General features: G+C 31.2%; 3 protein-coding genes across 4 annotated transcripts; 2 read left to right on the plus strand and 1 right to left on the minus strand.

Moving 5' to 3' along the window:
* Positions 1-440: 440 nt before the first annotated feature.
* LOC109792173 (1-aminocyclopropane-1-carboxylate synthase 3) lies at positions 441-3,716 on the plus strand. Of its 2 annotated transcripts, none has more exons than XM_029270080.2 (3): positions 441-783; positions 1,918-2,210; positions 2,534-3,716. In XM_029270080.2, the coding sequence occupies exons 1-3, from the start codon at positions 781-783 to the stop codon at positions 3,501-3,503; spliced, it is 1,266 nt and encodes a 421-aa protein (XP_029125913.1). In that variant the 5' UTR covers positions 441-780; the 3' UTR covers positions 3,504-3,716. The 2 variants fall into 2 exon arrangements, with proteins under 2 accessions (XP_029125913.1, XP_020207140.1); XM_020351551.3 differs by lacking the exon at positions 441-783 and adding an exon at positions 1,067-1,670.
* A 2,898-nt stretch (positions 3,717-6,614) lies between these two features.
* Positions 6,615-10,246, plus strand: LOC145953545 (uncharacterized). Its single transcript, XM_083067522.1, has 7 exons — positions 6,615-6,666; positions 7,491-7,595; positions 7,689-7,814; positions 7,962-8,063; positions 8,233-8,574; positions 8,647-9,321; positions 9,396-10,246. Exons 1-7 carry the CDS (start codon positions 6,615-6,617, stop codon positions 10,244-10,246), a joined length of 2,253 nt encoding a protein of 750 aa, XP_082923648.1.
* Positions 10,247-11,190: 944 nt separating this feature from the next.
* Positions 11,191-14,368, minus strand: LOC109792168 (serine/threonine-protein phosphatase 7 long form homolog). Its single transcript, XM_083067523.1, has 7 exons — positions 14,291-14,368; positions 12,500-12,881; positions 11,954-12,380; positions 11,786-11,870; positions 11,622-11,696; positions 11,298-11,579; positions 11,191-11,208 (listed from the first exon to the last, which is right to left on the minus strand). The coding sequence occupies exons 1-7, from the start codon at positions 14,366-14,368 to the stop codon at positions 11,191-11,193; spliced, it is 1,347 nt and encodes a 448-aa protein (XP_082923649.1).
* Positions 14,369-24,609: the final 10,241 nt, after the last annotated feature.

Consider the following 24,609-nt stretch of genomic DNA (forward strand, 5'->3'; position numbering starts at 1 on the left):
GGTAACTAATTAAGAATGTCTTTAATTAATCTTCGTGCTCACTTGAAAAATAGATCTGTTACTTTCTCATAAAAAGTCAATTATTTTAGCTTTTCAAATATCATTTTAATAGAAGAAAAATATCAAATTTTCATTTTTCTAAAATTAAATTTCAATAAAAACATCAAATTTTGCAATTAAATATACCAAAAGATCCAACGAATGTTTGTATACTTTTTTAGATTCACATACAAAGAAAATCATCATTGTCACCATTTTGTTATAATTTCGTAGAGGAAAATAAACAACAACCGTATTTTATGAATTTATTCCTATTTCCGTATCCAATCACAACTTTTGTTTTTAAGACACGTTAAATGTGAAAGGAATAAATGAAGAAGAAAATGAAATTATAATTAAGCGAGCATTAACATTAACGCGGAGCAACTCCTTACAAATGCAACTTTTATTTGCTTGCAATAGTGTGGTTAAAATCCACTATCATGGTATTACTATTAATATAGAGAGCTAAGTTTGACGAATCATTTTGATACATCATTTAGTTGTTACATGCTTACGTGTTGAGCCAGTGACAAAAGATTAGAAAACGCTAGCTAAGAAAAGAATCAGAGAGAAACATAGAGAGGTGATTGTGGGAGGTTAAAACATAATCGTAGAAATTGGGCGACAAAGCTAGATGGAGGATAGTGCAACCAGGGAGCATTGTGGTCCATGCTGTTGGGCATAGCCTAGGGCTTTGCTGGACCGTCTGACCCATTTTCCATGTGATTTGCTGTCGGTATGGTAAAGTCTACTATATCCCCCTCCTATCAAGTTACATGACTTTTGTTTCTTTGTGTTTTTTTGACGTAACTACCCCTTCCACTCTAACCAACTTCTTCATTTATAATTCATACAATATAATTCTCTTTATTTTTTTTTATTGCTAGTTGATGAATTTTTATTTATATTTTAATGATATCATTGGTTATATTTATAACATTTGTTTTAGTTTTTCTCAAAATATAAAAAAAAAAAAAAATGTCAGAAACAGAAGGAAATATAACATTACATAAAGTTGAAATCCCACGCGAGGGTGTTGCCGTTTGGTATGCACTTTTGAATAGTGATAATAATATTTTAGCAGCTGACCAATATTGAGTGATGCGTGGGAGCGTGGTGTCACGTGACATGATGGGGCGGTGGAAAAGCGCGTGAGGATTTGCCTCCTCTTCTCATTAGCAGATAGACAGGGTATACTTGGTCAAAAGTGTTATATTCAGCATCACGTGGCCCTCTGTGCCAATAGGATTTGGTTCCGCATATAAATACAACCCTAATGTACTACTTCCCCCACCAATCCATCTCAACAACATTTCAGTACCAAAGGATCAAGAAGAGTTAGTCCCTCCCAGACATTCTTTCTTCTCCCTCCTCACTCTTACAATTGCTTCACCCTTTTCCCTTTTCTCCGCGCTTCAATTTAATTTCTGTACTTCTTTCCTCTTCATCATTTCCCACTTACCACAAAAAAAATAAATAAAATGAAGCTGCTGTCTACGAAAGCCACATGCAACTCTCACGGCCAAGATTCTTCTTACTTCCTAGGATGGCAAGAATATGAGAAGAATCCTTACGATGAGGTTATGAATCCCGAAGGAATTATTCAGATGGGTCTTGCAGAGAATCAGGTTAGGCATCAATTCTCGTCTACGCAGCAATATTGTTGGGGGTGCATAGTCAGTCACCTTCTATTATTTAAAATCAAAAAGACAAAAAAAACGTACTACAGAAAACAAACAAAGCAGAATTCACTGTGCGCTTTTGCGCAGCATTAATCTAGCTAGGACATGCCATCTTATCAGGCTTTATTGAGTAATGTACGTCCTAATAATTAATTAAGGTGGTGGGCTAATGAAATTTTGTCATTTTTTTCAGCTCTCTTTCGATCTCATTGAGTCTTGGCTGGATAAAAACCCTGACGTGCCTGGATTCAAAAGCAATGGCAAATCCATATTCCGAGAGCTTGCTCTCTTCCAGGACTACCATGGCCTCCCTTCCTTCAAGAAGGAATTGGTAGACTTCATGGCAGAGATTAGAGGAAACAAAGTCACTTTTGATCCCAACCACATTGTTCTAACTGCCGGTTCCACGCCAGCAAACGAGACCCTCATGTTTTGCCTCGCTGAAAAAGGAGAGGCCTTCCTCCTTCCCACTCCTTATTACCCAGGGTGCGTATTTACTTCATCTTCTATATCCTTGCATAGCATTATGCATGCTCCTTTTGCAATAATAAATATAACTAATTCAACTAACATGATTCATCTCATCAAAATGACACATATCACGTTTAAATGTTGCGTCAATCTGTCTCTCCTAATAAGTCTTCTTTATTGTCTATTAGGAGAGAGACAAATACACTATTTCAACATGATCTTATCATCTCAAAATTTGACGTAACAAAATACAATATCCTAGTATGTATACACACACCCACGTGGTAGTACTTTTATGTTCCCCATACATATCCCTGATGTTGCTTGCGCTTGTGCAGATTCGATAGAGATCTCAAGTGGCGAACTGGGGTGGAGATCGTTCCAATACAATGCACAAGCTCCAATAACTTCCAAATCACTGAACCGGCTTTGCAACAAGCTTATCAAGACGCCAAGAAGCGTAACCTCAGAGTCAAAGGCGTGTTGGTGACAAACCCTTCCAACCCACTAGGCACTACAATGTCCCGAAGTGAATTGAACCTTCTCATTGACTTCATCAAGGACAAAAACATGCATTTAATCAGCGACGAGATTTACTCCGGCACCGTTTACAGCTCCCCAGGCTTCGTGAGCGTCATGGAAATCCTTAAGGAGAGAAACGACCTTAAGGATTGCGATGTTCCAGTTGGGGACAGAGTTCACGTTGTCTATAGTCTCTCCAAAGACTTGGGTTTACCAGGATTCCGTGTGGGAGCCATCTACTCTGAAAACGAGGTGGTTGTAGGGGCTGCGACGAAAATGTCAAGCTTTGGCTTGGTTTCATCACAAACTCAGTACCTCCTCTCCGCCATGCTGGGTGATAAGAAGTTCACCAAAAACTACATCTCTGAGAACCAAAAGAGGCTGAAACGACGTCAGAGAATGCTCGTTTCGGGCTTACAGAAAGCAGGCATAAGCTGCCTGAAGACCAACAATGCGGGCCTTTTTTGCTGGGTTGACATGAGTCACCTTCTCCATTCCAACACATTCGAAGCTGAGATGGACCTTTGGAAGAAGATACTCTACGAGGTTCGGTTAAACATATCACCAGGCGCGTCTTGCCACTGTACCGAACCTGGATGGTTTCGCATGTGCTTCGCCAACATGTCCGAAGATACTCTAAACCTAGCCATGAAACGCTTGAAGGCATTCGTCGCAGCAGAGTCCAACGACAACGCCTGCAGCAAGAGAACTTCAAGAAGAAAGTCACTCTCCAATTGGGTTTTCCGGCTATCCTCTCGTGATCATCGTGAACAAGAAGAACGATAGCCCGGTCGTCAAGTCAACTCTCAACGCATGCACAAATACTTAACTTAATTATTTTTTCCTCCCCGAATATTTTGGTGGAGTTAAAACTACGTCCTTATTATTATTACTATTATTATTTTTTGAATGGTAAAATTGTAGAGAGAGAAAGAAGAGCACTCTGTCCATTTGGATGTGCAGTGTGATCTAGTTAGCTACGTACCATCGTTTGTATAACTTCCATCTCAATCATTAATATATATTATTTTACGTATGAAAAACCTTATTAGTCTACAATGGATGAAAAGTTTGAAATGAATAATTTATCAATTTGTACCGACCACACCAAGTCGGTAACATCGGATTACAGCCCTTAAGATGGGATGTGACTAGTGAGCCAACTTAACCCACCTTGAAAATAGGTCAGATTGAGAAAAAAAAAAATGAAAGTTTTGTAACCCACTTTCACCCAGCCGACACAGGCTAAACCCGTAGTGGGTCGGGTAGCCCACTAGACCACAATTTTTTTTTATAATAAAAATTTAATTATGATTTGTAGTTAATTTTATATGATGAGATATTGAAAAATTTTATTTTAGACTTTTATCATTATTTATATTTAATTTTGTATGATGATTATGACTTATGACTATTAATAATGCTAATTTTATAATTATTATGTTAATTTATAATTAATTTAAAAGTTTAGTTTTTTTTTATAGTTTTTTTTTTAATTTTTGGTGGGTTGGTGGGCTGGCCTGTATAACTCACTAACCCGTGGAAGGCCGGGCCGGGCTAAAATTTTTTTGAGAAAATTAAAAATGGGCCGAGTTGGGTTGACCCATATTTAAAGTGGGTCAGCCTACATGGGTCAGGCTAACCGTTTTAACAGCTCTACATCGAATGCATGACATCATATTAATATCAGTTGAGATTCATCTTGACCTCAAACTATTCGATTATATCGGTTAAAAGATTAAATTATTTCCTAATTGACACATCAAAAAGATAGATATTCAATATAAATATCTTAATCAATGAGATATTCGCATCATCAAGATACGTATATTATATATTAAACATTCACACATACAAGAACTAATTTAGATATCGAAATCTTTTTATAGGTCTCACCTCCATTTTAGAGTATCCTACTTATAAGAGTAGGAAAAATTTACCAATCTCGTCGAAGACGTTGTCCTGAGACCAACTCCGAGCAATAACACAATTATATATTTAGTTAAAGTCGGTAATAAATGATGGGGTATATTTATGTGTGAACACACATTGCTTACGAGAGCTTAGGCGTACGTTTATAATGGCCCCGGCGAGATAAGCGGCCACACACCATGGGTTGGGCTACCGACGGTACTACACCCATCGATCTTCTTACGTGGGACAGAGAACCAAAAGTAAATAACCCTATTTTTGGCATGGAAGAAAAAGAAAAGAAAATTAATTTTTTTTATTATTAAAAATACTATTCGTCTTCTCTCTCTCCCTCTCTCTCTCTCTTATTATTATTTTTTTCTTTAACATGTTTCCTTTTCATTCATCTAAGCATATTATAAGATTTTTCCGTATAACTGCAAAAAGGGTAATGTTAAATGGAAAATGTTTTCTCTCCCCGGGTGATACTGATATAGTGCTATTCTTAGGATTTAAATATTATAAAGTGAGCCACTCACTTTGCAAGGTAATAAACTAATAATATAAGTAATATCAATTGTTCATAAAAAATTAACAATTGAAAAAAAAACAAATAATTGTTGATATTACGTGTATACACGCAATAAATTATAAAGAGTTGAACTTATTAAAAATTTTAATCATTTATTTTACATTTTCTTATTTTAAGAGACTCAAATCTATGTTTGATATTACATGTTGTACTATCCGTGCCGCTATGCCGAGTTTGAGCTCCGCATCACAGTGCGGAGTGACCTCGGACATGCGCTAGGCGACATCGGCTCGCTATCCAATTAGGTCATAAACTGATCTCGGGCCCAAGGCCCAATAAAACTCTAATACACACAAATGTACGTGCATTACTTATACGAGACTCATACACCTACAAACACTAACTTTAGCATCAGAGTCTCTTTTGCAGGTATCACCCCCATTTTGGAGCATCAAGCATACCAGCGAAGGAGGCTCACCAATCTTACTCGGAGGATCATCTCTATAGCAGATTTCTGGTAAGAACATAGACTCACCAATCTTACTCGGAGGATCATCTCTCCAGCAGATTTCCGGTAAGAACACATGTTATCATTAAACGAAGTATTTTGTTGTTTTCTGATTTCTACACAAATTAATCACCTTATGTTAACAGGTATTATTTTTTTTTTGAGACCCAGTATCATTTACTTTTAATTTCAATCAAATCACTGTCTCTAAACAGTTGTGAGTTTTTTCAATTACCTGCAAATCCCCCCTCATCTATTTCATTCCACGAAAATTATCCAAATGCAGTGATGATGAAAAATAATGTGTGACAAAATAAATAATCTGATAAAAAAAAATCTCTAAAAGTGACTGTTAAAAGGTTCAATTTTATAATTGGTTTATAATTCGTCACCCACTACGCACGCATGCACAAAATCGTGTAAAAGCTGGAGGTTTTTTCAACGAAAAACAAAGTTTGGAAACACTTTGGTTTCTTTTGTTGACCTTTCTGGGAGTAATCATCACTGCTCAAAAAGTTATTTTGTCTCAAACAATTACGCGGTGTGTAGTGTAGTATATATGTGCTGGCTATCTCTCCGCAGATCGTACGAAACTTTCTTTAAGCAACTTTTTAGCTTTGAGTCACTTTTTCAATAAATCAATTAAAGTTGGAAATTTGAAATGATGTTAAGATGGTTCGTGGTTGGATTGGATGATGAAAACTCAGGAGTACACTATAATCATCCATTACACCTTTTTTTTTTTTTTTGGTTTAGATGTATAGTGCAATTTATTGAAGTAGTATACTATTAAAAAAGGGTTTTTGATCAAAGTGGGATCGTTGACCAAGTTATTTACGTAAATGGGGCTGTTCTGAATTTATTTACGTCTTTGGGGCTGTTTACAACAGTGTCGCTATGGGCCATAGCGACACCAATGCCATGTGGCATTTTTTTTAGCGGACGGATGGCTGGAATGAGCCACAACAGTGTCGCTATGGGCTGGACCAACACAGTTTGTGAGCCAACAAAGCTGGTGTAGCCCATAGCGACACCACTTAAGAAAAAAAATGAAAAAAACTGAAATAATTTAAATGTAACCTTAAAATAATCAACTGAGTATACTTATTATATATTTAAAAAAAAATTATTTAAAAACATAATTTTAAAAAATAGATTTAATTATTTATTTAAGTGGCGCTGTGGCTTATAGCGACACAGAGTCGCTGTGGCCCACAGCGCCACTAATTAATTTTTTTTTTTAGTTATTAACTTATTTTGTTTGGAAATTTGTTTAATTTATATTTAACACTTAAATATTAATTTGTAATTATAAAGTTTATTTTTCTGTAATTTATATTGTTTTTGTATTTTGTCCTTTAAATAATTTTAAATAGGCGCTGTGGCCTACAGCGACTCTTAGTGTCGCTGTGGCCCACAGTGCCAGTAATTTTTTATTTTTTATTTAGTTATTAACTTATTTTGTTTGGAAATTTGTTTAATTTATATTTAGCACTTAAATATTAATTTGTAATTATAAAGTTTATTTTTCTGTAATTTATATTGTTTTTGTATATATATTTTTGTCTTTTAAATAATTTTAAATAGGCGCTGTGGCCTACAGCGACTCTTAGTGTCGCTATGGCCTACAGCGACAATATCACTATATATACCCCCCCTAGCTACGTTTTTTCACAGTTGAAATCATATACTTATTAGTTACGTTTTGGTTGATTTAAATCTCTGAGCTAGTTACGTTTGTTTCTGATTCGGTGAGTATAATTTTGTTTTTTTAAGATATAAATTGTAGGTATTTGCACTAATTAATTTTTTGTTGTTGCAGATATTATGGATCAAATGATTGCTTATATTTACACTGGAAAGATGTATGAAGGTGCTGAAGGTGTAACATTTGATGGACCAAAAAAAGGAATGTATATTAAACGAGGTATCACTTTGGATATATTAAAGAGAAGGATTCACAACAAATTTAATCTTAACTCAAATCAAGTGATATTATCTGTAAGTTATAGATTTTTAGTTTCACAAGGTGATAACAACATATATTCTTCATTGGAATTGAGTGACGATGATGATGTACAATGCATGATAGAAGCATTTCAGAGCCAGAATGTGATGCCAATAATGGAATTATATGCTGAAATAGGTATGCAAGAATCTTCTACTTTTTCATTAGAAAATTTGTCAATTCAACGATCACCTTTGATCACAAGAGATGAAGATGAAGATGACGATGAAGATGAAGACTATCATGTTTCATCATCATATGAAAGCATTGATGAATCGAATGAAGATGAAATTGATAATTGTGAACCATCTGATGATGAGGTGCAGCCAGATGTTCTTGTTAATAGTCCAATGGTTGAACCAATTTCAATGTATCCACCTACTGAAGGTAACATCGGAAAATTAAATTTGTCAATAATTTGTTATTTGTTTGAAATAAATTGTTGAAATTGATTTTATGGAAATTAATAAATTCATTATTATTAAAATAGGTGGAAGTCAATTTTGGGGTAATTTACCCCACTACACTAACATCAATTGGAATCATCCCGATGAAGAAGATATCCCAGGGATGGATGTCGGTAGTACTTGGTCAATTGGGCAAGATTTATATGTGGGGTTGGAGTTTGAGAATAAAGATGCAGTTAAAAATGCAGTCAAGCAAAATGCAATGAGAATGCATCAAATTTTTTATGTGGTTGAGTCGAAAAAGACTAAGTGGGTTGTTAGATGTCCAAATGCACATGATGGATGTGGATGGTACATGAGAGCCATTGAGTCAAAGAGATCTGATAAGTGGACAGTGACTCAGTGGGGTGGACGTCATACGTGTTTGAACATGTCTTTGTCCCAAGATCATGCTAAGTTAGATTCTGAGTTAATTGCAACATTCATACAAGGTAAGTTCTGCAAAGTTTATAGTTTATATTAATAATAATTTCTGTTAGTGTTTACTAATATTTAATATGTAGGAATGGTTAACCAAGATCCATCAATCAAGATTAGCCTTATCCAGGAGAGAATAACATCTCAAACTGGGTTTAAAATATCTTATAGAAAGGCTTGGATGGCGAAACAAAAAGCAATTGTTAACGTTTTTGGAGATTGGGAAGAATCGTATGCTTATTTACCTCGATGGCTGCAATACATGAAAGAAATTGCTCCAGGGTCATTTTATGATCTGTGTCATGATAAGTTTTTTGTTGGTAATCGTTGTCATCGTGGTTATCGTCAATTTCACAGATTATTTTGGACATTCAAGCCGTGTTGTGATGCCTTTAATTTTTGTAAACTGTTGATACAATTTGATGGCAATCATCTATATGACAAGTATCGAGGTACATTGCTCATTGCTACAACTCAAGATGGTAATAACAACGTTCTTCCTCTTGCATTTGCTGTTGTTGAAGGAGAAACATTACTTGCGTGGTCGTGGTTCTTGTCTCATTTGCGGTTACATGTTACAAACAAAGAAGGGATATGTTTAATATCTAATCGACATCGTAGCATTAAATCAGCCATTGACAATGAGGTAATTGGTTGGAGACCGCCAAATGCATATCACAAGTACTGCATTAGGCACATTGCAAGTAATTTTAATACTCGATTCAAGGATGTGAAACTTAAACAAAAGCTTGTGAAGTTAGGTACGTATTATTATTTTAAAATTTTTAATCATTTGTAAATATTTTATTGTGCATTATTTATAATTTGTATGCAGGGTATACACCGTGTAAGCACATTTTTGATCGCAATTTGCAAAAGTTTTGTGAATCTAACCCTGATGTTCAAAGGTGGATAGGAGCTATATCAAAAGACAAATGGAGTATGGCATATGATGCAGATGGTCGAAGATATGGTCACATGACAACAAATTTGTCTAAATGTGTTAACAAGGTGTTAAAGGATTGTAGAAATCTCCCTATCACTGCATTAGTTCGGTCGATGTATACCAGGTGCGCTGAGTATTTTAGTAATCTTGGTAGTCGTGCTTTAGCCGATGTTTCATCTGGGAAGGTCTTCGTTTCAAAGTTGGTTGAAGCTTTGCAAAAAAATCAAGAAGAGGCTTGTTCCCACCAAGTTTGTAGATACGACATTGAATCTTCAAAATTTGAGGTTCAAGAGGCATTTGATCCAATAACACAAACAGGAGGGAAGAAATGGGTAGTGAATTTAAAAGAACGATACTGTCAATGCGGAAAGTTTACAGCATTTCATTATCCTTGTTCTCATGTTATAGCTGCATGTGGTGTTGTTAGCATTGATTACTACCAATTTATAGATCCTGTTTATACCAGTGATTATGTTTTAAAAGCCTACTCTGGTCCGTGGGAACCAATCGGAAATGAAGACTTAATCCCTCCGAGTAATGAGGATTGGATACTTGTCCCATATCCAACATCAGTGCGCGGGAAAGGGAGACCGAAATTCACAAGAATTAGAAACGAAATGGATTGGGTTGAGAGCTCACAACGACGACCAAAATGTAGCATATGCAAACAAGAGGGTCACAACAGGCGCAATTGTCCATCTAAGTCTAATAATCAGTCGATAAGTTTTGAAGATGTTTAGAATTTGTTAAACATAATGTAATTAGTAATGTGTATTCATGATGGTCATTGTATAACATAATGTAATTACTATTGTCTATTGATAATTATACAAAATCTACTCATCATCGTCTTCCTCATCTTCCTGATGATGATGCCCTCTATCAGTAGCAGGAGTTAGAATACACCGTCGTCGTCTTTCCCTTGCAGCCCTTTGAGGATTTCTTCGAACACGTCTTTGTTCTGGCGGTGATGGGTGATGACTAGCCTCCGCAGAAAATTGTGGACGCAAATCAACACCTGCAACGTCATATTTGACACAAATTATTAATATTGATATAATTATAAGAAGAAAAGAATAACAAAACAATAAAATATGAGTAGACCTAATGTATAAGTACGACTGATATAATCATGATCATACGGAATATGAAAAGGTGCTTCCTGACTCGATTGTGTGGCATCCTGTGGCATACTTGGTTGTGGAGTCATTAAAGGGGAATGTCCAAAAATATGATCCATCATTTCTGATGACATAGTTGGTTCCGGTGATGAGTCTAAACCAAGTGACTCACAAATATGTGTAGTAGTCATCGGAACTGATGTCTCAAAACCTGGAGGGCGAGGTGGAGTGTACCAATATGTGTATTGGGACTGCGATGAATAAGTGGGCTCCTGAGAAGGAATATAATATAACCCTGCTGCTCTGTTTGGCACTGTAGGGTACATCTGATCCATCGCCTCAACTGGCGTTCTTCGTCTAGGTAACCCTCCAGCCTCCCTTGACTGTGCAGGAACATTGAAAGTCCCCATGTCATATGAACCAGGGAGAAGGGGTGCTTCCTCAGCTGGCTCAACGAATCTAGCCCTATAGTCATTAGATATCGATAATAATCGATTAGTCTACTCTGTGACTGCTTCCATAGAAAACTCTAGGCTGCCATGAGGAGATGTCAAGTATGCCAATCATTCAGTTACGTCTCCCTACATATACAAAACATAAAAAAATTAGTTTACCACTTTATAATTTAACAAAATATTATATTAAAATATGAGTTGTAATATGCACATACCACAATCGAGTCTTTAACTTCATCAGGATCAATGTACAATTTCCCCTTTCTGCGATACCACCTCATGTATTCAGAATTTGGACCTAATAGTCCAACCTGTGGAGAAGTAGGTGCAAAGTGGTATGCATATCGATTGGCCCAGTGCTCAAGTGCTGGACTTAATATTGTAGTCCAATCGTCATCAGTCTTTCCCCGCAGGGTCAACGCATGCACATGAGCAGGAGTCATTGGAGGATTTGGAACTGGTTGTTGGTAACCAAATTGCCTCATGACCCTATCAGGCTGATGTCATTCACAAATACACAGAGAAAGTAACGGGATTACAGAACCCCAAATACGAATCCCCTGTGTACAGTCCTCGGGCATCTGTTCCAAAGGCGGATATGGTTGCCAAATAATCTGTAAATAAAAAAATGTAATTAGTTTATATTAAAATACTAATAACTTACATAATGAAAACCGTAAACCCTTCAATTTTATTTACTTACAGATTTTCTGGTCAACCGATCAAAGAATTTGCGATAAAATTTAATATCATCGCTCATGCTTATTTTAGTGGCTGTGTTGGACCACCTGAAATCAAAATGTAAACAATTAATTTCTGTAACATTTATTCAATAATTTTAACAAAGTTAATATTTTGAATTTCATCATACCTTAAACCAATAGGACAAGCTGGAGGAATAGGTGGAAATGGAGAAGACAGAATGGTTGGGAATCGTTCCCATGCCCATAACTGCAATAAAAGTGTAAATCCACCACAACTTGGCGTTTTGTAATCAGTAGAGGTGCATAAATTGCGATACAAATATCCAAGCACAACAACACCCCATGCATACGTCTTAATGGTCTGAAAGTCACCTAAGAACGCCAACCACCTCAATGAGACATAGCTGGAAGATCTATCAGGAAACAGAAGCCCTCCTATAAAGCGTAGTATCCAGGCTCGAGCATAAGGAAGCAACTGATGTACCTCCTGTAGATCATCTGCAATGTCATTAAAATATGTTGCCAACCAAGATAATTTCACCCGATGTCCTTTAATTTGTGACTCAGGTGGAACAACACCTAAAAGATCATGAGCTGCAAAAAATAAAACAAATTATTTACCGATTTTTAATATTATAAAACACAATTACTTAAACAAAAAAATACAACTTAAAGTATAATTATTTTAGTACCTAATTCGAATATTTTAGTACCTAATTCGAATATATCACCGTCAACTGGAAGACCAACAATCATACCAACATCTTGGAGAGTAATTGTGCATTCTCCAAATGGCATATGAAATGTGTGTGTTTCTGGTCTCCATCGTTCTACCAGAGCAGTTAATAAACCAGGACTCATTTTGATATAACTCAACCGAGCAATCCATCCAAATCCAGCCTGGTCTATTAACGGAACTATTTGATGTGGAATTCCGTCAATTCCATTATGTGTTGGAGCAGCACGTCGTGCTAATAATCTCCTATCTTCTTCTCTATTCCAAACATGTTGTGAAACATGTATGGATTGCAATGACAATAAATCATCCTCAACGGGTCCACAACTCACACGCATAGATGTAGAAGATGATGTCATCTATAACAAAATTTAACAGCACATTATTTCATCCATTATATAAATAAATTCAAAAATTATATATCTATTTTTAAAATAAATATAAATTACATAAAAAACATTTAATTCAATTTAAAATTTAAATAATTTTTAATTAAATTATATTTTAATAACACGAAATTAAAATAAATGAATTCAAATTTTAAATATCAATTTAAATTTTAAATAATTTTTAATTAAATTAATTTTAAATTAGACGTTATTAAATTATATGAATTTATAATTTAAATTAATTTATTTTCTAAATAAATATAATTTAAACAGAATTAAAATAAATGAATTGAAATTTTAAATAACATTATTTTTTAAATAAATATAACTTACACAGAAATAATTAATTCAATTTAAAATTTAAATAATTTTTTATTAAATTCAATTTAAATAAGACGTTATTAAATTAAATTAATTTATAATTTAAATTAATTTATTTTCATAATAAATATAATTTAAACAGAATTAGAATAAATGAATTCAAATTTTAAATATCATTTTTTTTAATAAATATAAGTTACACACAAATAAATCAATTCAAAATTTAAATATCTTTATTTTTAAAATAAATATAACTTACACAGAAATAATTTAATTTAATTTACAATTTAAATAAATATTTTTTATTTAAATTTAAATAACACGTTATTAACTTAAATTAATTTTTATTTTAAATTAAATTCTTTTCTACAAAAATATAAATTAAACAGAATTCAAATAAATCAATTCAAAATTTAAATATATTTATTTTTAAAATAAATATAATTTACACAGAAATAATTTAATTCAATTTAAAATTTAATTAATTTTTTTAATTAAAATTTAATAACACGTTATTAAATTTAATTAATTTTTATTTTAAATTAAATTCTTTTCTACAAAAATATAAATTAAACAGAATTCAAATAAATCAATTCAAAATTAAAATATCTTTATTTTTAAAATAAATATAACTTACACAGAAATAATTTAATTCTATTTAATATTCAAATAAATTTTTTTAATTAAATTTAAATAACACGTTATTAAACAGAAAATAATTACACAAAATAAATATAAAAAATTCTAACTAAATTACAGTAACTATGTCAAATGACGTAGCCTACAGCGACTTTCAAATAATTACACAAAAAAAATATAAATAATTCTAACTAAATTATAGTAACTATAAAAATTAATAAATTTAAATAAATTCTAAATTAAAGAAAATAATAAACATTAAAATACCTGGAAGGTTCAATAAATATGCAACTCTGGAGAAATTCACAAAATCAAAATTACCCTGAAATAAAAAAAAAATCTAAACGTTTAACAAAATTTAAAAGAAAGTAAAAAAATTTTAAATAAATTAAACAGATAAAAAAAATTAAAAAACTTACCTGATGCTGATGGAGGCTCTCAGTGGAAACCAAAATGAGGGGGGGACCATCAGGGTAAAAACCCGTATATATAGCCATTTGTTTTTTTTTTTTTTACTGTTTCGAAGCCACGTGTCAAAATACTACTGGCTGAATCAGCGGTAATTTAACACGTGGCCACTGTAATTAATTTCTCAACCACCACCTGTGTCGCTATGGCCTACAGCGCCCAAGAGTCGCTGTAGGCCACAGCGCCACATTATTATTATCTTATTTTTTTAAATTATTCAAATATTTGATTTTTTATCAACTTTTATTTTATTTATGTATATCATAAAAATATATATTTATATATTTATCTATTTCTGATTTTTTTTGTATTTTATACATTTTTAATTTCCTATTTTTTTAAAAATTATTAAAATAAATTGTTTTTTATCACATTTTATTTTGTGTCGCTATGGCCTACAGCGCCCAAGAGTCGCTGTAGGCCACAACGCCACATTATTATTATTTTTTTTAAATTATTCAAATATTTAATTTTTTATCAACTTTTATTTTATTTACGCATATCATAAAAATATATATTTATATATTTATCTATTTCTGATTTTTTTGTATTTTATACATTTTTAATTTTCTTTTTTTTAAAAATTATTAAAATAAATTGTTTTTGATCACATTTTATTTTATTTACGAATACATAAAAATATGTACTTATAAATATTTACCTATTTATCATTTTTCTTTATTTTATACATTTTTATTTTTGTATTTACGTTTTTTAATTCTTTTTTATCATTTTAATTATTAAAAATTATTTTTTTAAAAATATGTGACGTTGTGGCCTACAGCGCCACTTTATTTCTGCTTTTTTTTTTTTAAATTATTAAAATAAATTATTTTTTATCACATTTTATTTTATTTACGAATACATAAAAATATGTACTTATAAATATTTACCTATTTCTCATTTTTCTTTATTTTATACATTTTTATTTTTGTATTTACGTTTTTTAATTCTTTTTTATCACATTTTATATATCTGAATTTTTTTTAAAAAAGGGGGCGCTGTAGCCTACAACGCCACTATATTTCTTTTTTTTTTTTTTAAATTATTAAATAATTTGTTTTTTTACCACTTTTTAATTATTAAAAATAAATGTTTTTTTATATATGTGTTGCTTTAGGCTACAACGACTTTATTCTAGCTGTTTTGTGGCGCTGTAGGCTCTAGCGACACTATTAATATGGCTTTCATGGCTTTCTTGAAGTGTAAAAAAAGCTACGTGGCAACGGTGTCGCTATGGGCCATAGCGACACCGTTGTAAGCAGCCCCAAAGGCGTAAATAAATTCAAAACAGCCTCATTTACGTAAATAACTTGGTCAACGACCCCACTTTGGTCAAAAAGCCATTAAAAAGATAATTCTTAACTTGGACGGGGCCGGTAAATTAAATATGAATATTTAAAAACAACGTTTCTTTTATTTCCTTAATAAAAAAATTCTTTTATTAAATAACATTAAAATATAATTATTTGAAAGGGGTAACGTTATTGGAGATTTTTAAAAGATACACTTTCAATATATGTTTTATTATTTTAATTTAAATAAAAATCAAGGGGAGACATTTATGAAGAATAGGACTTATTTGACATATATATATAGTTAAATTTATTTTCGGAAGTTTCGAATTCCATATATTAGTTTTTAAAAAAAGTAAAATAGCGATGCATATATCTATTAGAACTGTATGACTTTACTTTTAGAAGTATCTAATCCTCTGTAAAATTTATCACTTTCAACTATGGCCGAAAGTGAGTCAAATTAAGTCAAATAATTTGGTTCAATTCAATTAATGAGAATTAATTTAACTCAAAAATTGAGTCTACGTTTAAATGGATTTTTTTTTCAAACTTGAAATAATTTAAGTTTGCAAACAGCTTAGTTCGAATATTTTTTCCTTTTTTATTTATACAAGATATAATTTATATGAAATTAATTATATTAATTTAACTTTTTTATATAATAAATCATACAAAACTTAAGTTCAATTAATTTATTTAAACACATCAATATTCAACTCATTTAGTTTGTAAATTAAGTTAAACCGAATTAATTATGAAATTGAGACTCAAACTAACTTGAAGTTATAGTTTATTTCATTATCAAATTTACTCCCAACTAATTACTTTAGAAAATAGATTACTTCGGCGAATTGTATTTCAAATAGCCATATTTAAGTTTTAAAAAATTAATTACATAACACATACACCAAGGTTGTTTGTGTAATGCATAATGTATTAGATTATATTTGACAAAAAATACTAGTTATATATATGTATTATATATAAAATCAACAACTTTAATGTATGCTCAAGTTAAATATTTGTAAGAATATTTATTATCAAATATACTCTTATGCATTATGTCAAGAAAATTTATTGTTAAATATGCTCCTCTAACTTGAACATGACTTTAAAGAGGAATTGGTCCAACTCATTTTTGACAACTCTATATGAGTTTTACATGTAATTTTTTTTTTCAGGTTTAAATATGTCTTTGATCTCTTAAATGTAAGGTAAATTATCAAATATACTACCATGCATGCATTATGTCAAGAAAATTTATTGTCAAATATGCTTCTCTAACTTGAACATGACTTCAAAGAGGAATTGGTCCAACTCATTTTTGACAATTCTATATGAGTTTTACATGTAATTTTTTTTTTTCAGTTTAAATATGTCTTTGGTCTTTTAAATGTAGGGTAATTAAATTTGTTTTTAGTCCTTTAAATTTAAATTATTTTAACCTTTGTAATTTACGAAAAATTTATTTTAATCTTTAATGTTATCAATACTATATTTAAAAGTGATAGGTTGAGATAACTATATATAATCAATTATATATATTTAATATGATGTTTTAACTAATAGGGACATTTGCAGTAAATAGGTTTTATACAATAGTATTTGACAAATTTCTTAACAAAATTTGGGTATAAAGACTAAAATAAATTTTTTAAAATTACATAAACTAAAAAAAATTATTTTTAAATTTGAGGGATTATAAACAAATTTACCTTGAATTTGATGAATTAAAAACATATTTAAGACTTTTTTAGATAAACTTGAAAACTATTAAGTATTAACACTATTTTTTTAAACCCCTTTATCAATAATTTCTTTAAAAAATTTCTAATAAAAATCCTTTTTGTTCATGCTAAAATTCTACAAGTACTTCAACAGTGGGAGGACACCTTCGTTGTTTCAGTATCCATGGCTATAGACCTATAAGGACACTCTAATGCTTAAGTTAGAGGAGAGTTTAGGTTAAGAAATTGAGTCTAGAATGATATCTGGCATCCCTTATATAAGTCGTCGCTTTAGGTTACTTCATGATTTTTGGATATATTCTTTCATAATTTTCTCCTCTGATTGTGGGCAGTGTTTTGTGAATTCTAAGGTATTACATTTTAATGTGCTTTGAGATCACATGAATTTCTCTCATCAATTATACTCTAAATTTAATGTGGCAATCGGTTTGAACTTGCTTGAGCTGGACTTGGATTGACCGGGTTGGAAAGTGCACTTTTTTATTAACAATTTTTAATTATAGAACATGTAATATGTGGTAAAAAATATTCAAATAAATAATATTGTAAATAGATTAAAAAATAATAATTTGAAATTTCTATGATTAATTGCCACTTAAAGACAAAAGCTTCCTGGAGTGTGGAAAATCATGCATATTGTAACTCAATGATATTGAATATCCTAAATTATCCTTGACCCTGAATAAAACCATGCTTCTACGAATCAAATAATTGAGAAACAAAAACCGTAGTTAAGATTTTATTCCTTAATTTTTTAATTAAAAATATCCTGCTGGCTAGGATGTGACAATTTTGATTACGTGGTATGGGTGACATGTGGGTTTCACATGATGTAGCACATGCTAGGGAACATAGAAGACCTGCACAAAATGCATAGTGAGGGAGGGAGAGAGAAGAAGTCATTTGCTACTAGGTAATTAGCAATTTGAATAGTTTCTCATGGAAGGAGCTAGCTAGGGACTTGGAAGTCAAGCCCTTCCTGTGTTGATGGGGACAAGAAGGGTCAATTGAACATGGCTCTTTGCTTCGCATAATTATGCTCTTTCACCCATAACCCATACAAGAAATATTAGTACCCCAATTTTGGGTCCCTTAGGTCTGCTACATAGACCATTACGATGTCAATGAATGATTGATCAATTACAGCATTGTCTTTATTTTGGCTACCATGAAAATATATCCAACTTTGTCTCTTTTATCTGTTTAATGCGATGCGATTGCGAGGCACCCTATCCATTACCTTTGATCATCAAATTAATTTCCCTGTCTCCGGTGTCGGGATTATGATTCTGTTTTTAGTATTTCAGTCTGGAGTCACTTCGAAATAAAATTTCACCCGTGAGGTTATAAAGCTTACAATTAATAAGTTCTAGTCTTTGGGTAAATTTATTTGAGAAGAACCCACTATGGTTTACCCGGGAAAATTTGAGTAAGTTGCGAAAGATTTCAAGTTTCAGGCACTTTCTAGTTTCTACGGGGAAGAAGCTCCGCATATGGCTCACCAGCGGAGAAGTTAAAAATATTACTATACGTAAAATATATTTTAATGTGTTATTCGGTATCTTATTTTGAAAAGCCTCTTTTATGTGCCAATAATATTTTGTCATACACAGGGATGACAAAAATACCTGCCCTAACGGGTATTTACGAGTAAAATTTGCGATGGATAATAAATGAATATGTTAGTTGGTTACCTGCAGATAATGAGAACGAATAATTTTTTACCCGTTTATAAATGGAGCGGGGGCAGATATGATGATATTCATATTCGTGAGTACCCGTTTAATAATATTTCTTAAATATTCTAATTATCCTTGTGCCATATAATCCTAAAACTACATTTTCTCATCTTATTTTCTTATAAAAGTGAGGTTGATAAAGTTACCAACATGTGTTAAACATGTTATAGAATTATATTAAATGTAATTTGATTAATTTTCTAGCTTTGATTAGACCTATAAGATTTATATATTTTAAGTTGTTTACTTTTGTTTGGAATTATGATATTGAATTATTGTAACTTTGTGATGAGACTTTAACTTACTTGTGAGATTGATGTATTTTAAGTTATTGATTATATTATTTCAACAAAATTAAATTTAAATACAAGTTCAAAATTAATATTAAATTTTCATTTTTAATATTTCAATGACATTAAATATAAATTTAAAATTATTTGTAATATTTTTTTTTTACTTTTTAAAAATTTAGAAATATTCATGAATATCCGTGAGTATTCAAGAAATTCATAAATATTCGCTTAATAGATACCTGCACAGATATAAAATAAATATAGAACCAATTTTCATCTAGCAGAGCCAGAACGAATTTACTATTAGCCGCTTCATGCGCCATTGCGATCCCTAGTCATGCAAGTGATTTAGAAAGCTTCCCATCAGTTACAATCTCTTACAGGCTTTTCGATATGTACGGTGTAAATTGAAGTTAAAATTATTGGTATAAGTGGAAAAGTATATCCAAAAATATAGTAAGTTGACAATATATGAATTTGGCTACATTAATCTGTCGTCGATTTATTTAAATATGCAACTCATACATTTTTAATTTGCTAATCATTAAAAGTAATATTAATTCAATTGGTATTAGATAATACACCAAATTAAATAAAATTTTAAATGTAAAAATGACATAAATTTAATTCATCAATTATACATTAATATCTTAATTGTTGACATTAAGGACTTGTCGATAAGGAAATAATAGAATTTGATATAAATTAATTGAATCGGAAGTTTAGGATTATGTTTTCGCGGTTTATATATATATATATATATATATATATATATATATATATATATATTTAATGTAATCCTATTTTTAATTAATAATATAAACACAAGAACTCTACTCGTTAAATTATTGTTTATGTGTTTGAGTGTTTAGAATTTGATTATTGTTAATAATATATGAATTCGAATTTTATGTTGTCTTTGTAATGAGATATGATTTTCTTTAACTTACCTCTTATCTTTTTTTGTTGGTACAATAAACATTTTTTTTTGTTTTTTATGTTCAGGGAAAAATCAAGTTAAGAGGTAATAAGATATGACAACCTCTCTTTATATAAATATGTGGGGTGGGTGAAAAATAGCATGTGTAACCCCAAAAATTCACTTTAAAATGACTTTTTTTCCCCCTTCCATTTTTACAATAATATATTTGTTGTGTTTGTATTAATTAATTGGTGTATTATAAGGTCAGGGTCTAAAAAAAAAGTGTATTATAAGATTAGGGGCTAAAAAAACTTCAATCATGTAAAATTATTTTTAACTTTTAGACGATATATTATTAAAATAAATAAATGACAAAAAATTGAATATTTTTCTATGTCATCACCTTATAATTCTCCTAATTAATTATATAATTGTATGATAATTAAAAAATCATTAACAGAACTTTGGCAAAAACCCAAAGGTTGAATGTTTTCAAAGATTTCCTTTTGAAAAACTTTAAAATTGTAATAATGGTTAGTTTGGTTAGTCAAAATCTGATTCATTGGTTGCCTTTCTGTGTGTACTCATCCAACTCGATCAAGGAAAAAAGAAGAAGAAAGTACACTACTTGATTTAACTTTTCCTCATTCGCATGCAGTTATCCATGACCATGATTCACTTTCTAGCTGGTTCACGCTATCATCGTGCAGATTTTGTCTCTAGACTAGCTTGATCTACCCACTTTGAATTCACAAATTCAACCAAAAGTTAGTATTGGTCTCATCCATATTGAATTCATCTTTGTCGAAAGCTGAGACTACTATGGATCCTTTGCTAGTTACGGAAAGCATTTTAGTCTTCGATCTCTTTGGATCTCTGGACATGCATTACCACTGGTAGTATATCATGTTTCTCATTCAAAATCGTACATTGCAAGGGTGGTATACAGTCAAGACATAGGACTTTATAATTCAACATTTGGACTATTCTAGTGCATTGTCTTTTCCAAATTAAATGCAATTAAAAAAGAAAACCGTGGGTCAGTGTCCAAGAGTGGGATGTTTCCTTTCCGGGTATTAATTAATTATTGTTCTCATTCTCAATTAATTTGGATCATATTATTACAAAATTTCCAAGAAACTTCAGAGGCAATAGAGAAAGAGAGTTGGCAGGATTCCAGTGCATGCCATGGGGTGTGTCTTGTGCGTATACTACGACTTGAGACAACCTTTTGAAACTGTTTTGCCTTTTATGGAACAAATTTTCCCTATGGTTCCAAAAGGGGTAGAGATATCCCCATTATTCCGCTTCAAAATGTAATCCATGGCGGTGCCAAAAACCAAAAGCTGATGAAGTAGTCAAAACATATTTGTTCTATGCAAGATCATTGTCGGAGTTAATGTCATTTTTAATGAGTTGGTGTGGGTTATACCAACTGTACGGTGGTAACCCTATTTGTAATTGTCTACCACTTCTATTATTAGAACATCATAAATCGATGAATAAAACTGAACGTTCACCATAATTTTGGCTGAATAGGTGTAACCGTGTAAGAGAAATAGAAAGGAAAAAAAATGAGAGAGAGAATAAAAGAAAAAGCAGATAGCAAAAGGAATGGAAGAATATGAATATAATCAATTATCCTAAATCCATATTATATATGTTATTTATTTTTATGTTTTTTTATTTAACTATTTATATTTCTATTTATGTTATTTTTGTTTTTGTCTTTTTGGTATAAATATATTTTGAAAACACACATCCAACAATAGAGGATATTGTTCTATCCCTTCCATTATTCAAACATCATAAAGTGATATTATATGGGAAAGTAGACTTTGTATAATATTATATATTATTTAAGTTTTTCTATATTTTTGCTGTATGGATGCATTTGACAAATATAGTTCAAAATCAATGAAAACAACTTTTTGACCGTCCACTATAATGTTGAATAAACTTTATTGAAAAAAATTTTAAATTACATTTGTCGTATATCATTAAAAAGAAGATTTACTCATTATTTATGTATTAATACTACAACAAAATTGTCATATAGTGACATACACCCTATAGTGACACTATACATGTCACTAAAAATTACTTTTACCCACACAATAACTACAATATATGTTGGTATATTATTAAAAAGTGTGAGTATAAACTATAGTGACACATAAAATATGTTGTTAAATCTCATTCAAAATCAATACTAATATTATGTGTAACTATATGTCAAATAGACATATACCTACATATATTGTACCTATAATGACACTTTTTGTATGTCACTATATGTAACATTTCTTGTAGTGAATTTAATAGTACTTAATAAGAGAATATGTATTAGAATTTTTTTTTAAATTTTATATTGATTAAAAATAAGGTCAACAAAGACTTATAAATGTTATATCAACAAATGAGGTAAGGGTAAAGTTGAAAAACGTTAGTAATAATAATGATCAAATTCAAAAGGTACACCATTCACATAGAAAGGAATGAGAATAACGAACTTACGTTTGGAGGATTACGATTGAGGTATTAACCAATTATATAGGTCAAAGGATAGAAAATGAGAGCAAGGATGGTGTGTATCCCACCAAAAGCAATATCCAATGTGAACTCTGAATTCCGAAGTCTTCGTTAAAAATTATTTTCTCTCTCTCTCTCTCTTTTCTTATCAATTATATGAAATATTTCACTTCAATACCTCCTGAAATAAGAAAATATAAAAAAGTATTGGATGGTCATCCATAATGGAATCAATTATTGTAATATTTCATAATTCGTACTTTGGGGACATATAGTTAGTGAATAAGAAGTCCTCAAAACCTTCTACATAACTTCTCAAAATTTGAGGTGTCAGGGGTCTAACCCCTAAATCACTAAATGGACTTTATCCTGTTTTGTTTTGAAAACCTTTACTGAAAAATCAAGTCCGGCCCGAGTTTACTAAAAGTAGTTGAGACCTGTGATATGCTTTTTATATTGGATGGGCATGAGAATGGCCCAATGGATGGGTTACGTTGATATAATGAGCTTCTTAAATCTTAACAGGCTCTTACTATTGGACTTTTGTTAAAAGCCCAATTATTAAAAGGTGGGAAAAAAATATCAAGTAAAAAGACTACAACCGAATATTTGTAAGTATTCTTTCGGGCTCGGTTCAATAACTTTGATGGGTCAAATAGCAACACAACCCATGTATTTGTTATTATTACAAGTATATATGTCTCTAAATTTAATATACAAATTAATCTTTGAATTAACATAACTCATTTCGAATGATCATTTATTGAAATTAAAATAAGACCCAATGAACTATGCTATCGAGTTCAAATTTAACAAATAACTTGTATATCCAATTAAATTCAAGAACTGGTCAACTACAAACAAAAATTATAATCACAATTTCAAGTTGCAAATTTACTCAAAATGATAATATAGGTGGTTTTGGGATAAAAAAACAAGTTTGAAATTATTTAATGTTTGTGTTATTGGAAATTGGAAATGGAGAATTCTTATAAAAATGAAGCTCAGTGGAGAAGGTTTTGTTGCCTTAATATGGTTGACTAGCACACTCTGATGTATAGCTTGGGAGCTGCGGAAAATAGAAATACTCTTCTATTTGGTGGAAAAGACTAATGTGGCATTGAATCAAGCAGTAATGTTCCACTTGGTTGGCTAAAATATGATGGAAATAATATTTCATTCTTGATGCTTCTACATGTGAGATAGTATGGCAATCAACAACTATATAACTAAGGAATTTTTAAATTGGCTAAGTCAATATGAACAAAGTGGAGATTGTTTTGTTTCCTCTTTCTGTTTTTTTAGTAATAAAAAAATGCCACAAAGCTCAACATGAGTAAAATGAGTTTTATGTTGAGCGAAATTTTTCTTAGCGATAATGTCAACAAATTCTAATTTACCTGGGGTTTACAAACGCAGTAATATAAACATCTAACAATCAATACACTTAGCATTCATAATAATTAATACACTAGACAAACCACCTTGCACCATAAACAGTACTACTTCCATTGGCAATATGCCTCAGGTTCAATGGGACAATGACTTCAAATAGGGGTGTTGTCACCCTTTTCATTCAAGTGTGGCGCCAAAGGGAAAAATACTTATTGGAAAAAATCAATCTAGACAGATCTTAGTACTTCAAAAGATTTGTTTTTGAATTCTGACTAAAGAATATCTTGATTTTTTTTTGTCTAATAAAAATGTGTTAAAGATTGTGACTATTTGAGATTTTGAT

This window comes from Cajanus cajan, chromosome 11 (assembly GCF_000230855.2).
Source record: "Cajanus cajan strain Asha chromosome 11, NIPB_CcT2T_4, whole genome shotgun sequence".
Taxonomy (NCBI): domain Eukaryota; kingdom Viridiplantae; phylum Streptophyta; class Magnoliopsida; order Fabales; family Fabaceae; genus Cajanus; species Cajanus cajan.